Source organism: Rhododendron vialii, chromosome 1a (genome assembly GCF_030253575.1).
Source record: "Rhododendron vialii isolate Sample 1 chromosome 1a, ASM3025357v1".
Classification (NCBI taxonomy): Eukaryota; Viridiplantae; Streptophyta; class Magnoliopsida; order Ericales; family Ericaceae; genus Rhododendron; species Rhododendron vialii.
This window is the reverse complement of record NC_080557.1, coordinates 7,135,846-7,152,788: the sequence shown is the minus strand read 5'-3', so window position 1 is coordinate 7,152,788 and position 16,943 is coordinate 7,135,846. Positions and strand designations below refer to the sequence as shown.

General features: G+C 42.5%; 2 protein-coding genes across 2 annotated transcripts; both read right to left on the bottom strand.

The window, feature by feature from the left end:
- Positions 1-9,243: 9,243 nt before the first annotated feature.
- LOC131327177 (uncharacterized) lies at positions 9,244-10,167 on the bottom strand. The gene is made up of 3 exons (XM_058360206.1): positions 10,072-10,167; positions 9,694-9,969; positions 9,244-9,576 (listed from the first exon to the last, which is right to left on the bottom strand). The coding sequence occupies exons 1-3, from the start codon at positions 10,165-10,167 to the stop codon at positions 9,244-9,246; spliced, it is 705 nt and encodes a 234-aa protein (XP_058216189.1).
- Positions 10,168-14,923: 4,756 nt separating this feature from the next.
- Positions 14,924-16,357, bottom strand: LOC131327169 (LRR receptor kinase BAK1-like). The gene is made up of 4 exons (XM_058360195.1): positions 16,349-16,357; positions 16,075-16,229; positions 15,236-15,379; positions 14,924-15,119 (listed from the first exon to the last, which is right to left on the bottom strand). The coding sequence occupies exons 1-4, from the start codon at positions 16,355-16,357 to the stop codon at positions 14,924-14,926; spliced, it is 504 nt and encodes a 167-aa protein (XP_058216178.1).
- Between the last annotated feature and the right edge of the window lie 586 nt (positions 16,358-16,943).

Genomic DNA, 16,943 nt, shown 5'->3' with positions numbered 1-16,943 from the left:
ATTCGGGTTTGGATTAGGGTTTGGATTCAGATTAAGGTTCGGATTTGGATTAGGGTTTGGATTCGGATTACGGTTTGGGTTTGGATTTGGATTTGGATTTGGAAGTCGTCGGGCAACCCCGGTTATCATCATCATGAGTTGGGCGATTTGATTGTCGGTACGTTCGCCCAGACGCTGAATAGCTTGCGTGATCTGCCTCATTTCTCCATTTGGGATTTCTTGGTTCGGTTCCGGGTTTGGATTAGGATTGGGGTGCAGGTTTGGATTTGGGTTTGGATTGCCTTCGTTAGGATTTGGATTGCCTCCATTAAGGTTGAGGTTTAGGATTAGATTTGGGTTTGGATTGTCTCCATTTGGGTTGAGGTTTCCGATCAGCAGGTCCATTTCCACCCCTGAATCCGACGCACTGGCGGGGTCTGCCTGAAGTTGGAGCCGTTCCAATCTCTGTCCCAAGGGTCTGGTCCAGGAGGGTATGATATTCTTCTTCCTTGGCCCAATTGCTCAGAACTGATAGCAAAGCAAAAACCGTGCTCAGATGTGGTCCCTGCTTACATTTTATGAAGTTTATGCATAACTCTTAGGAAAATGCGTGCGTCACCCTCACCGTCATCGACTCCGATTTTTTTTTTTTCTTTGAAAAATGATCGAATGTTTTGAGAGATTGCCTTGATCCTCGGATTTTTAGGGTGTATCCTCATTTAGGGAGCGTCGTTCCCCAAAAGGTGCTAAAATAAGTTAAGTATTCGGCTAGTGTCTCATCAAGAAATTGACCATCGGTTTGGAATGAGTAGGGGTGAACAACGTGATACGATAACCGAAGTGGCGTAAGCAGCACATTTGCTTTTAGCCTGGGCGGTGTCGGCATCACGATGTTCTGTTTCCGTGTCATTCCTCCCTTTGGTTAATTCCCCGACCAAACACTAGTCGAGGACTTAACAAAATCCTAGTTTCCCTTAGGTTTTAGCTTGAGGACTCATATGGTTAACAACACGCATAAGGGTGCGTGACTCTTCATCGGGTCTCGGCAACCTCCCAAAGACCGCGCGAGCAAGTCTCGAGAACCGTGGCTGACAGCACGATGACGCGAGATGAAATGCAGCACATAGACAAGATATAGCACATAATCCTACCCTGCAAGCTCCTGTCCTAATTTGGAATGTTCTAAGGCTTGCTAAACATGTACAAAGGCCGGTTTTGGCTTGAAATGGGTTCCCCGGACTAGAGTCAAAGTATACCTCCCGTTATTGAGCTTACACCCAATAATGGTACAAACGGTAGAGATGACTCATCACGGTCGAGGGTTGCTGAGCGTCCCGGGATTCCCTATCACCGGCAAGCCGGGTAGGATTGCCGAAACACAACAGCGGGGCTGCACGAGATATATACACAAGAAATAGATGATGAAACAAAATCAATTTGAAAATCCCACAAACATTTTTCAAGCTTGGCTCACAAGTTTAATTAAACCATTTCCCCAGCAGAGTCGCCACTGTGGGCTACCACAGCCTCGGGGGAGATCGAGGCGGCCTGAAAAACACATACCGCTCTGGCTAATCGATTTGAAAAATTTTGAAGAGTCGCCACCCGGATTTGTGGTTCGCCACCCGAGAAACCATTTTTTTTTTTATTTGAAAAAAAATGATTGATTTGAATTGAAAACCAGAGATCATTCGAGAGTTCGGAAGCCGTGTTACGAGGGGGGAAGGGTTTTACGGCACCCCCCTCGCCCGACGCGATGTCGGTCTCTACTAAACATTTGTGGGATTTTTCAAATGGATTTTGTTTCATTAAACACGTAGCAGGCATCCGCAGGTATGGCAAATAGGTGGTGTATGCAGGTGCTTGTGTACAAGGAATGATGGAATGATGATGGACACATGCATGATGGCAAAGTAGTATAAACTGCCACTGGATCAACTCTCGAGCGCTTGAGAGTACACTCGAGCGCTTGGGAGTATTGCTGACCAAATCCTGCAGAGTTAGTTAGTGACAAACAGGATGCCAAATAATGGTGTACACTGGTGTAAGTGCATGGGAGAGTAATGGTGCGATGAAAGACAGCAAAACAACAGGGAAAGAAACACTCCTCACTGGCTTCACTCTCTAGCGCTCAAGAGAATTCTCGAGCGCTTTGGAGTGTCTGAATCCCCACCTGCACTTTCTGTTAGCACTGACACAACACAATATAAAGACTACAAAATGGAATACCATTACACAGACCACTGGCTCAGCAGAGGACTTGAAAAACAGAGATGGGACCCCAAGTTTTCAAGTCATGTATCCTTGCCATTACACGAACGGGTCTACAATTTTAAAGGAGGAAATGTACGCATCCATGTATGCAGAAGCTCGGAAAACACAGAAGACAGGAAAAGTGAAATGCAATGGCATACATGTACTCCCGAGCGCTTGGGAATGGATTCAAGCGCTTACGAGTGAGCCGCGTACCAGCCTACTCTCAGATAGAAAATAGCACTACTTCACCATGCAAACACCCTTATATGAGTTTTTAACAAGGGAAGATCTTATTTTTAACTTAGGAAAACTTTATTCTTACTTGAAATTTGTAAGGAATATTTGTGTTTTAGGAAGAATGATCTTCCGTGTCTGCATGCCAAAATAAAACCATTTTGTTTAAGAGTGCATCTCCTCCCAGCCTGCTGTTTAACGGAATGCCATGCATAATTCTGGAAACAGTCCCGAGCGCTCTGGAGTACTCTGGAGCGCTCTGGAGTATTTCCAATAGGGGTTTTGGGAAAACATTGTCTGTGGACTCTTTGTTCTTGCTTTTTCACTAAGGTCTCCCAACCATACACTAGTATTAAAGACTGGGACCGGCTGAGAGACCCTCCTCCTCAGAGAGAAGAACAGCCTCTTGATTTGAACCAAAGATAGAAATCTTTCTACCTTTGCTTGACACTTTGCTCCTTGGATGGTTGTGAAAGGTGAATGTGGAGATCAGAAACCAAAAGTACTCTGAGTCTCTTGCCCTTTTCTTTGATGATTTTGAAGAACACCCTTGAGATTGGGAAGGAAGTTTTTGTTTTTTTGAAAATGTTTTCCTTTTGGACAGGAAAGAGATGAGAGAGGGAGTTTTTCTTTTTAGAGAGAGAGAGAGCCCCTCCTTTCAGCTGCAAGACATGGTATATATATAGGGGATATAACCCATGGTCTTGAAAAATCAAGTGATTTTTGAATAAAATCTTCAGCTGATCTCTTCTTTGACTGAGGTTGAGTGTTGACTCACCTCAGTCGGAGCAATGATGGCTTGCATAGATAGTGGGAATCTTCTTCACCCATTGGGCACTGGGAGAGGTCTCGAGCGCTTAGGAGTAGTCTCGAGCGCTGGGGACGTCATTCTCGAGCGCTTGGGAGTGAGCCATGCCAGTTTTTTTGGAAAACAGTTTTTAGCGCTTGGGACTGCTTCTGAGCGCTTGGGATTGATTTTGGCCATTTCTTTCAAGGAGCAACGTCTCAATTGGTACAAGGCTTGTTCTGGCCCGTATTCATCATCGAGGAGCCTCAGGGCCACAAATTAAGGAAATTTGACAAGTCCAAATTGGGGTGTCTACACCTTGCTCGTTGTCTTATACTAAAAGGCATCCAATAGAGCTTTCTGCAGCTTAAATGTAGACCTTCAAAGGCCTGTTCTTGATGGGAGGCATAAGGACTGGAGCCTTTGCTAAGTAGCCTTTGATCTCGTCAAAGGCCTTTTGATGGTTTACCTCCTAAGCAAAAACGTCTTGATCCTTCAGCTTCAAGAGTTGAGAGAAGACCTGAACCTTTCCTACTAGGTTTGAAATGAACCGTCTCAAAAAGTTGAATGATCCTAAGAGCTTCTGCAACTCCCTCTTGGTAGTAGGAGGCTTTGCTTCTATAATTGCCTTGGCTTTATTCTTACACTACGCCAAATTTTGGCTTTACCGGCGATAGTATTACCGGCATTAATTTAATGCCGTTAAAAGACACTTTTAGCGGCATTAATAAGACCGCCGGTAATAATTACCCTAAAACGGCGGTAATCCAAAGACTGCCGTTTTTAGTGACTTTTATCGGCGGTTTTTTAATTACCGCCGGAAAAAGTAGAATGTACGGTTATTTTTATTACCGGCAGTTTATTACCGCCGTTTATAATAAAACCGACCCGTATAATATAAATAATATTATTTATCCTAGTTGAACCATAATGCTGGTTAGCCGAGTTGGTCGCACGCACGTTCAAAGATCCGGAGGTTCCGGGTTCGAGCCATAGGGAAAGCAAAAAAATTTAACCACCGATTTTATTGCCGGCGGTATTATTACCGGCGGTTCTTTACCGCCATTTTTAGTATTACCGGCGGTTTTCTAATGCCGCTTTTGTTTTTCCGACAATTGTTTTCCCGGCGGTTTTTGAACTATTACCGGCGGTTTTGAGTATTACCGGCAGTTTTGAGACTATTAACGGCAGTTTTCTCATGCCGCTAATGCTAAAATTTGGCGTAATGTTATCAATCTCAATCCCTCTGTTGTGAACCAAAAACCCTAGGAACTTGCCTACGGAGACTCCAAAGGCACACTTTAAGGGGTTCACCTTCAAGTCGAATTGTTGCATTCTCAAGAACGACCTCCTCAAATGCTCCAAGTGTTCTTCATAGGACTGAGACTTGACCACTATGTCATTGATGTAGATCTCCATGAAACGGCCAATGAAATCATGGAAGATGGCGTTCATTGCTCGTTGAAATGAGGCTCCTGCATTCTTTAGGCCAAAGGGCATTACAACCCACTCAAAGGTTCTCAAAGCTCCGTGACACCTAAAAGCGGTCTTAGCCGTACCGGCCTTATCAATGAAGATCTGATTATATCCGGAATGACCATCCATAAAGGACAAAACCATATGACCAGAGGCCCCATCCACCAAAAGATCTACAACTGGCATTGGATACTCATCCTTTGGGGAAGCCAAATTCAAATTTCTGAAGTCCACACAGACCCTGATCTTGCCATTCTTCTTAAGGACTGGTACGACATTAGAAAGCCAATTAACATACCTAGCCGTTCGTATAAACCCAGCATTGAAAAGGCGTTCGATCTCATCTTTCACTTGCAAGTAGACCTCATTGGACATCCTCTTTGTGGCTGTTTAAAAGGCCTGAATCCCGGCTGGATAGGTAACTTGTGTTCCACCAAATCCCTAGACAGGCATGGGAGTTCGTCATAATTCCAGGCAAAACAAGACCTGAATTCTATCAAGAGCTGAATGAGCTTTTCTTTCACATCCTCTGGCAAAAATTGACTAATATATACAGGCCTAGGATTTTCTGAATCCCCTAGGTTAACTTCTTCCAAAGGATCTTGAACATCAGCTTTCAAGTCATCTAACTTGGCAGGGGCTGCCTCCAAGTCTTCCAACCCGATCTCATCCAGGTCTCCCTCCAAATTATCATCCTCATTAATTACTACAGCCGAACATGCCGAATAACCTTCTTCTTCTTGCTCTTGTTCTTCCTTAAGCCTTTTTTCAAGCAAATAGGCCTCGAATTTCATCAACGTAGCCAACAAGGCCACATCCTTCTCTTTTTCTGAAGGCCTTACTGACATTTAAACGATCGTTTGGTTGAAGCTGTAATCGGCCTATTTGACTCCGTGATCATTGGGCCGATTAACTCTTGGTATAGTGCATTCACCTCCTCTACCGATTTGTGAGCAGAAACAGGTACAATCTTGTGACGACCATACTTATCCAGGCCTGCCACTTTCATTGGGCCGACATCCTCGTCGTATAATCTTGCCTCGGCATGATTGGTTGAGGCATGAAAAGGTCTACGATCTGCCCAGATTACCTCTACATCTTCTTGATTCCAAAAAATCAAACATTGGTGCAAGTTTGATGGCACAGCCAAGCAAGCGTGAATCAAATCCCTTCCCAACAAAATGTTGAACGAAGACCGTGAATTTACTACAAAGAAAGGAGTTGTGAGCGTCTTTGACCCAACCGTTAAGTTCATGATCAAAATCCCCTGACAGACCGTTTCCTGTCCAGTGAAATCAGTCAAAGTAGCCGTTGATGAAACCAAGTCTTGAAAAACCAAGTCGATTGATTGGCATTCCATCCACACACCCTGAGATATATAGAGGCTTGATGTGCTTCGTCATCGTAGGAGTTGGCTTTTCAAATATCACGCTTGCTGCTCGGTCTTCTGTGGGATTCTCATCCTGGTCCTTCAATATTACCACTGAAGGCCCACCTCCATTCAGACCTGAATTGAGGGACTCCTTCAGTATTTCAGCGGTTTCGCCCATTTCCACCACATCACCCTCCATAGTAGTAAGCTTATTGTCTTTCACCTTTAACTCAGATGGAAGAAAAACAACCATGTTGCACGGCATCCTTGAAGCCTGTCTAGGCCTGAATTCTTTGGCCTGCGGATTCAAGCGTGGCTTGCCCCTCGAGTCCTATTTCTTTGGCTCAAGAGCTTCCTTCTTCAATAAAGTAACCTGCCTTGGAGGAGGCTTAATCCTAGCCTCCTCAAGGGTTTTTTCGAGTAGAACTTTCTTCTCAAACCGAGGACCTTGCTCTGAAGACGAACTGGCGACAACCTCTTTGTACGTTCTTTCTAGGGGCTTGCATTCTTTTCTAGGCTTGACTGATTCAACCTTCATCTCTTCCATAGGTAACTCCATTACCTTTTCCTTACCAGGGTCATCTTCCTCCATCATGTCCCCAAGTAAATCTTCTTCTTCCTGAGCCCTTCTTTCGCTTGCCTAAACCGTTGGTGGCGTCTTTTTTGAGACCGGGATAATGGTGGTTGTGGAGTGGGAAACTTAGGATGTTCAACCTTATACCACTCATTTGGAGGAATGACAGGGGGTTTAACAGTCCTAGGCCTTCCTTTGGATGGGGCTGAAATTCTGAGATTGTTGAGCTCATCTTCAATCTCCACTACACCTGGCTGGATTCTGTTAAAGACCGATTCTCGTCTGACCTGGACCTGTCTCTATTTAGGCCTGAGTGTTCCTTCAGGCTTGACTTCAGCTCTGCCCATAATTATACTCTTCAACACAGGTCTGGATGGAACTGCATGATGCCCACATTCGGTGCACACCAATGAGCATGTAAAATCCTGACCCTTTCTAAAAAAAAAAAGTTTAGTCACATGGTCCAAATAGGAACCCGACACACTGTGTGAGTTACACAACGTTGGGATTTTACCTTAAAAATCCAACACCACCAAGATGACCCTTAAATTATTATTAGTCTGTGTTGAATTTTTGAAATTTTTTGGAAACTGAAATCCGAACGCGTACGGACCGGAATCGCGACGAACCGACACACCACGCTACGTGTCACGGAGCAGTGCTATGGAAGTACAGGTGTAACATCTTTTCACCTGCTTCACTTCTACTCCACCGAAGTATAAATATGACTATTATAAGTATTATCATTTTAAAAGATTAAAAGGAGGATAGTAAAGAAGGGGAGAATAAGGCTCCTGTGCATACACTTCTCTCTGTCGAGAACCACCACCTACCGTCCCGTTTGTTTTTTTTGGAGGATTTCTAAGCTCCTATTGGTAATCCTTCTAACCCATTAATCTATTTATCATTCTCACTCATTAATCTATTTTATGGTTAGGAATAGGACATATGAATCTGTTTTGACTGAGGAAATAGAATTGGAGCAAAACTCTTGTAACACTCACACACTCACGCGTATAGCACCGAGGAACGGCGGCCATGGCTGCTGACCAACTCGATCGACACCACTTCGGCAACTCTCTCTCACCTTTTTACAGCATATTTTTCTTCTCTCGCATACGTAGCACCCGAACCCCTGAAATTTTCACACAAATGAAACCCCTTTCGGCAAAGAGTTTGGTTCCGGAACTCGCCGCCCTAAATTGATTTAAGTAAATTATTAGCTGACTGTTATAAGCCTCAAATTGAGACTTTGCTAATTCCTACGTTTCTAACCTAACAAGCCGTGGGAATTTTATTCCAGACTTACGTATTTGTACCCATAGCTTCAGAAGGAATACTAAGTTAAAGAATATAATATTTTCATTTAGAACTATAAAAACAGTTCGATGCTAATTCGTTGGCTTGAATTGGAAATTAGTTCACCCCTAAGTTCAACTGTGGCAAGAAGTAATTTGTGGTACATTTTGTATAGGTACTAGTGCCTTGGGCTAGCTCGGTGCCACGTCAAGTTAGACTCATCCTTTTTGGTGAGTTGCGTATACATTGGTTACATGTGTTTTTTCTAAATTTTGGGATAAAATGCCATTGCTTGTTTTTGCTAAAAAATGTGGAATTCGATCCGCTTACTTGGTTTAATTGGTGACGGTGAATAAAATACATGTGATGGCCTGTTTATTAAATCTTTTGTGTTGTAGTTAATCTAGACCATGGCAATATGTTTTGGGAGCTTGAATTTTACTTCTTGTTAGTACATGCTTGTGATAATATGAATCATTTGAACGGTGTCTCGAGCGCTAGGGGACATGTAAAGAAACTAGTGGCATGAAGTAATAAGGTAGGAGATGCAGCCAGGCATCACCGGGTAACGATATCTTACCACTCTTCAATGGGGTCGCTCCCCAACCGACTGGTAAAAATACCATTGAATGTTATTATCGCTCGAATGTGCAAAAGTGAAAGGGAAGAAGAAAAGTGTCCATCTTTTGGACCAAAGAATTGAATTTATGGATCGAAATGCTTGTTATTGGAAAATTTGATGAGAATACTTGAAATGTTTAATTAAGTAAGGTATTTCCATGGTCAAACTTGTAATTTTGGTATACATTTCTCACCCGAGCTTCGGCTTATGAAAACCTTTTCTAATTTTCCAGGTTATTGTAGATAGCAAGTTGAGGGCTGGATGCGTTGTTTGGTTAGCTATTGTAAATAGCACGTCTGTAAAAAGGAGCAGGAACGTTGTGTAGTTTTGAGACAAGTGGTATTGTAAATTAAGCTTAGCTATGTTGTATAGACACTCTGGAGTTGTATGAATAGTCGCTTCCGTTGTTTTTCTTTTTATGTTATTTAGTGTGCTCTGAATGGGAAAAGTGTTGGAGGCCTTGGTGATTTCGTCACCGGCCGGTCACGTGACCCGTAGTGGAGTTGGGACGTGACAGAGCAACTCGGTTTCTCTGGTTTTCTGACTCCTTCAGGCCTTAACCACCAGGACTTCTTCTTTTCGAACTTCCTCACCCTTTCAGGAGTGAAATCTTGCTCATAATACGGATCCCAGTAGTTGTCTGATCAAGGCTTGAATGCCACTCTAGAAGGTGCCCCCAGGCTTACTTTAGGTCTAGGTGCAGTCCTGGGCATGGACCTCATATTCACCGACACCATATTTGCGCTTAAGCCTGAAGGAAATGGGTTACCATCGACTCTCATGGCTTGCTTGTCCTTTTCGGGAAACTTAAATTCTCCCCGATCAATCTTGTCTTGAATGTCATTTCTAAACACAAAGCAATTATTCGTTGAATGACTCCAAGAATTATGATACTTACAGTATTCTTTGCCCTTTAGCTCATCCAATGCTGGGATTTTGTGGCCAAAGGGCAATTTCAACAATTTGTCCGCCAAGAGCTAATCAAAAATAGCCTCCGCCTTGCTGATGTCAAAGGTATAGGCTCGGGTCGGCCTATTAGACGTTTCTTGGATCGGTTGTTTCGTAGGTTCCATCTTGACGAAGGCCTTGCAGACGTAAGGCTTTCTATTGACGATCTCAGCTACATCAACATCCACACTAGCCTCTATCTCAACCGTGGCAACATCATAATTAGGGTCCTGATAATATGTCCCCTTGGAAGCTGCCTTTCTGTCCTTCTCCTCTTCTAAGAGCTTTTCGTAACGTGAGGCCTTTACAGACAGTTCGAACAGGTCTCGAAATTCTATACCATGATACTTCTTCTTGAACTCAAAGTCCAGGCCGTTCAGCGCTAAACGCACATATTCGGCCTTGGGCAAAGGAATCTTACACTTGAAACGTGTTGTATTGAATCGTAAAAGATAGGATTCCACGCCCTCTTGTGGAAGTTAACGATAGCGTGACAAATCCGCCATCGTGATCTCTGGTTTGACCCTATAAAACTGCTGGTGAAACATCTTCTCGAGCTGAACCCAGGTCTGGATAGAATTTGGTGGCAGATTGATATACCAGGTGAAGGCCGTTGCCATCAAGGAATTTGGAAAAAGCCTTAACTTGAGTTTGTCATTTGTTCCAACTTCTCCACACTACACCTAAAATCGAGCAATGTGTTCCACTGTGGACTGCGTATTCTCGCCTGTGAAGGTCTGAATTCAGGAACTCGGTACCCCTTGGGAAAAGGCTCGCCGTTAACCTCCTCTGTGTGGGGCTTCCTATACATAGGTCTGCCCGCAGGTCTGAATCCAGGCCCTAACTGTTCTTGTAGTAAATCCAGGACTTGATCTCTTCCGATCACGTTTGGCACTGTAGGCGGCCGTGGGCCTGCCTCCTGTGCCTGTAAATTCACGCCAGGATTTGCCCCCTGAGTGTCTGGGGCTGAATGAGCATGGGACATGTTCTTATCTTTAGCAGTACCCTGTCCTCCATGAGGAGGCCTCTTGTCAGCCTTTTCACGCCTATTTTGGTGCTCCACCAAAATGGCCCTCTGTTCCTTGTTCATTGGAGGAGTCGGTTCTCTTCCAATAACCACTCCTTTAGCCTTTTCTCCTGCCGGTGCAGAACTGTTTGACGAAGAAGCCTGATAGAACACTTGTGGTGGTAGTATTGGGTCCTTCAGACCTGTCTGTTCATGGCCGTTGCCATAAATTCCGAACTGTGGAAGAACTTGTTGCTGAGGGACGAGTGGCAGCCTTTCTGTCATTGCGGCAATCGTTATTGATTGCTAGAGTCAAAGGCTCTATGGACTGAGACATCGTTTGTGACACGGTGTGAGAAATCTCCTGTCCTGCAAAAAACATATAATTCTTGACACTATCCATAGCGTCATGGAGATCTTGTGCGCTGAGTTGAGGAGCGGCCTCCTCGAGCAGCAGTACGTCAACCACGACTCCTTCAGGGCTGCCTGGAGGATCAGGCTGTGGTGGATCCGATTGTGGTAGATCCTGTTGCGGTTGCTGATTCTTCTTTGGCGGCATGATTGAACCGTTGAACGACTAGGGTCCCACCGGGCGTGCCAATGAAAACTCTCATTTTTGGCAAAGGCGTGAATGCGTGGTGCGCGGGCGTGCCAAGACTTGTAGCGCCTAACTTTTGATGAAGATTCCCGTGAATCCTGACTTCTATCGTAAGAGCGATTGCGTGTGACCCAAAGGCTAAAGATCACAATGTGGTTCGTTGCTTGCCACACGGTCGTGGACTTAAAATTTCCTAGTCGTATAGGAAATGGATGTAGAAACGTGAACTTTATTACTCCGGGATAATAAAGTTTGTACAGGAAAAGTAAAAGATCCAAACTACTTGATGAAGTGAGTTTGAATGGGGTTTGAGCACGAGGTACTCGATAGGCTACTTTGCTGAAAGTAGGAAAGTATGCTTCGCTGGGAAGACTTTGGTTGTAAGCGTTGAGCTTTGATTGGTATTGGACCCGTTTTTCATCTTCGATTCTACTATATATAGGCGCTGCAACATGCTGATTCAGGCCTGAATCCGAAATCTTCTTTGCTTCCTATGCTGACATGTGTCCCATGATTGCTCCACTTTTCATGCATGTTTGATCATGGGTAGTTTTCAGAGGTTAATGGCAGTTACCAAGGTCCTGGGTGACGTGGCAATCAACTCCCCACTATCCCTCTTTATAGGCATTCGACACATGGCCAATCGACTAAGCCAATTGGCCTTTGAACTTGGAGGGAAATAATCACCAGCAATAGCAACTGAATCCCTAAATCCATGGGCTGCATCTCATCAACCAAATCTGCTCCTTTCTTCGTGGACCCAACCATGAGCCACCTTCCCAAAAGATCTTGGGCTGCATTCCTCAAATGGGCCGCATGTTTCTTGGGCCCAAATGGAAAATACCCACGGCCCAAAATTTACCCAATCAATTACTTAGCTTTCGGCCCAAGTTAATTAAGGAATTAACAAAAATACCAAATACGGCTAGCCCGATCCGTGCCGCCAAAAACGGGTATAAACAGTAATGCAACTTATCTTTGATAAAATCAGATACAAGAGTTCCAACAATACCATTTTGAGCACTAGAAATAAAGAGTCGATTAGATTATGAACAATTTTCCTAAAGCATGCAGAGGCCAAATACCATCCATAGCCAACAAACAAGTTTTACTCAACATACAACATTTGCATTGACTAATTTATTTAATTTGCCTTTTCACCCTCTTCCAACTATTGTTTCCGACGTCTTCAATCAACTTGACAAACCATTGAGGTCGTCCTTTAGAGAGCATAAGATAGCCCATGACAAGTCCAAATCCATAACCGAGCAATACAACTTCCAAACCAAATCCACTTGAACATTGTGAATGATTTTCTTGTTGTACTATCAAGGGTAGTGGTTCTGGTGCCCCTAAATTGCTGCGTCCATTTGACGATGGAGATCCACATAACGCTGAGTTGTTGATGTAAGAATATTCATTCGAAAATGCATCAAATTGCTTAATTGCCTCGATTTATCCATCCTTTTAGTTGATTATGCGAAAAGGTTTAGGACTGCAAGAGATGTCAAACTTGTGACCTGTTGAGGGATCTCCGTTTGTGAGCTTGTTTGATAAGAGGTCTAACGATTCGAGCTTTGTCAAATTTCCTAGCTACTAGCTATGGTATATGACCTATAAGGCTGTCGTAAGATAAGTTTAGTCCAAGAACAAATTGTCAAATTCCAGTGCTGAAGAACCGAATACCCAAGAAGAAATTGTACCATTGATGAGGTTATGGCCCCATTGATGGAGTTGTGGCCTAGTCTAAACAGACTAGACTTGAAGGTACAGTTACTTGTGACGGAAGGGGACTTGCGAGACTTTTACTCCGTATTTGATAAATCTAACATAAGAAGATTTGTTAGGTTTACACCCCCAAACACGACGAGTCCTATGAAATTATGTAAAAGAATAAAACTAATAAAACTTTTCAGTTTTGACAATGAAGATGGGAGAAAACCATGAAATTTATTGTCCACGAATTGTAGCCAAGTGAGGCGCATAAGGTTCCCGTTAGACATAGGAATGGATCCTTGGAATTCACATTGAGAGGAAGACAATACCTTCAAGGGCCGTTTCGAAAAAAATACCTTCAAGGACTTCATATTCCCGATTCGGTCAAGAAGTTTTCCAGAAATTGCTTGGCTCTATTGTAAGTTATTTTGGGAGACATAAGGTTTGAAGTGTCCTCTTTTAGAAGACTTGAGTTTAGTCTTGCTCGCCGTACAAGCAATTGGGTGGCACACCATGCCTGTTATTATTTTTTATCTTGATGTATGGAAGGATATAACACCTGATTTTCTAATGCGCTTCCTATTAGCTAATACTCCTTCAAATCAATAATATACCGTGCTTTTATATCAAATTTACAGGAAACAAAATTACTGCAGTTCTAAGCCGGCCTCAAGCCAAACAAGGCTAAAGTGGCTTGACTGCTGGTCCTTGATCCTTGGATGGTTTTTCCAATTGCTTGGGCATGAAAGACTTTTGATCCAAAATATTTCCTAATAGACTTTCTATAGCAAATAAGTTAGTATTTTCTATAGCACCTAAGACTTGAGTTTAGTCTTGTTCGTCGTACAAGCAATTGGGTGGCACTGGCAAATATTATTTCAATCAATTTATTTAGATACCATTGTTGTGCCAAATTAGAGCCCTCAAGCAGGAAATTTTTCAGACCTAGCACTTCCAAGTTTTTACAGTTAACCAAAGACTTCGGTACTGGCCCTTCAAACCCATTGCCATTAAGATTAATAGTTTTCAATCTATTTTTCCTGATAAATGAATTATGAATGGTGCCAGAGAAGTTATTTATCTGCAGTTCGAGCAAAATGAGATTTTCACTGAATCTATTTGATTCAGAAATGGTGCCAAAAAAGCTATTTGAAGAAAGAATAAGGTGGGTAAGGTTTCGGAGTTCAAGGGTTGAATTTGGAACAGTGCCATGTAGGTTGTTATTGCTTAAATCGATAATCTTCAGCAAAAAGGACTGGAACTCAAGTGTATGACCAATCAGTTTGTTATAGCTGAGATCTAAGAACTCGACTGTGGGTAATTCGAAGACCCAAGATGAGATTGTACCGTTGATCAAGTTTCGATCGGCTAATGGTTAGAACGAGTAGATTGGGAAGGGCAATTACTTGTGAAGGGAGACGACCAGTGAGAGTATTGTTTGACACACCCAAGAACTGAAGTTATGTCAAGTTTGCATCCCATGAGAAGAGTGGACCAGTGAAATTATTATCTGAAAGCCACAACGTTTTGAGATTTCTAAGGTTTGAAATTGAAGACGGGAGGATAGCACTGAAATTATTATCTGAAAGCCATAACATGTTGAGATTTCTAAGATTTGAAATTGATGATGGGACGATACCATTAAAATTGTTGGATGAGAGTTGTAATGTCTGATTCGTGTAAGGTTCCAGAGAGAAGTCGGAATGGACCCATGAAATTGGCAATTAGAGAGTGACAATACCTCCAAGAACTTTAGATTAGCAATTGAGTTAGGTAATTGTCTAGAAAAACATGTGTATGGGAGGCTTAAGCACCAGAGAGGATAGCTCAAATTGATGAAATCAGGTAAATAACCCATGAGACCCTTATTACCCCGTATATCCAACTCCTATAGATGAGGTAAATGAAATATACCGCTAGGAAATTTTCCATGTAACCCACACGAGCCGAGATCGAGGGATATTAAAGAAGTCAAAATGAGCAAGGATTTTGGAACCACCGAAGAAGACATGTTTATGCCTTCAAGATTAAGATCTAACATGGATAAATTTTGAATTTAATTCTCAATATATTTCCCAACAAAATATCTAGACTCGGTAGGCCCTACGGCTTTTGTCTCAATAAAATATCTGACAAAGATATCTTGTCCACAATGAAATTTAGCATCATATAACCCAATATTAGTGACTGATTCCACTAAAACTGGCAATATCAACATTAAGGAAGTAACATAAATCCTGAGATTAAAACCTCTAAGAAATGACCGAACAAAAGAAACAATTGCACTATATCAATATAACACCTCGGTTCACAAGAAGGGTGTATGTCTAATTTTAGAAGTGAAAGACAAAGGATGTGTAATTCATACAGAAAATGTAAGTTCTGAAGATTGCCCAACGTTTTCGGGATGGGACCACTCAAGTTGTTGAGATAAAGATCCAAGCTCACCAAGTTCGTCAAATTCCCAAGCTCTTCAGGAACTTGTCCACTTATGTTGTTAGTATTAAGGTCTCTGTGACAGAAAATGTAATTGAAACGTCCATGACAGGGGCATGCAGAATGCCAGATAATCGGTTAAAAAAACCATAAAGCAAAAAAAAATAAAAATAAATAAATAATATATATAGATATACAGTAATTTTCAGGTCCACTAGCACGGATTTTCTTATGGTCTGGATTTTCCCTTTCCCAATCGATTTGCGATGATTCGAGCCGCTCAATGTGTTCAGAACGTGATTTTAAGGGTACCCGCGAGAATTCAGCAAAAAAAATGCTCGGGAAGGGCTTGATCCGAGCAGTTTTTTACTGTCCCAATCATTTTTTTTGCTGATTTATCGCGGGTACCCTTAAAATCACGTTCTGATCACTTTGAACAGCTCAGATCATCGAAATTCGATCAGGAAATGCGAGGTCCGGACGTCCGGACAGTAAAGCGTCCGGACCTGAAAAGAACTTTATATATATATAAAACAAAGGAGATGGCTTCTCTCCCTCCAGTCCACAAAGTGGTCTAAAGATGCTATTGGGGGTCTCTTTTTGATGATTCGAGCGTTACCTTTCAAAGACCCCGTTGTCTAAATCATCCATGAAAAAATATCAGCTTGTTCCGACAATTTTAGCCACATGAATTCACCATATTTGGATGAAAAAATGGACGAGCACTGTGACTTTGAATATACACCATTCATTTTTTCCCCAACAACATACAATGAATTCATGTGGCTATCAAATTGATTTTTCAATGATGATATCTGCACATTGGGAACTACAAAGTGAACGGCTTGAATCGTACAAATGGGACCCGTGATGGGACTTATCGGCATAATAGCACGCTCCAGTCCAAGAAGTGAGCTGGAGAGAAGCTGTATCCATGATAAATTAACTGCAAAGCGATGACAACACATACAAGACAGTGAAGAGGTTAACTGTAAATAAAAAAATAATGCCGGGATATCCATTTACATTAAAGGTCTACACTTACATTCCACATTCAAGTCTTGAAAAAATATTTACATTCTGTTTGCAGGAGCAAAATTGAGCAAAATAGCAAGCTAAAATTAACTACAAGAGCAATAGGCAACATTTTCATTTATAAACTAACATGAGAAACTCCTACAAAACAAAACTTTTTTTTTTTTTTGAAAGGCTAAAAATTTATTAATCTTTGGAAACAAATTACAAAAATTAAAAGGAACCTAGACAGCTTCAAGCTGGAGCAAGAGAGAACCCACAAGGGGAAACAACAACTCCAACAATCACAAGCCAACAAGGACCTCAAGGGAAAACGATAACACACCAAAGTTGGCAAGAAACCAACAAAGAAAACACCCAAAACCCAAAGCTAAACCCAAAAGGGGCACACCCAAGCCTAAACATCAAGACAACACCCGAAACGACACCTAAGAGTCAATCGTTATGTTGGAGATCATGCGCTTTAGCCCTTTCCTCATCTTCAGCTTCCATAATCGCTAATTGTCGAGTGAGATCCTTCTCGTCCGCCGAATAGCTAAGGCCCAAAATCTTGTTAAGGGACCAAACAGCCTGAGCCTCGTTTAGATGAGTCATGTTGATGCCTA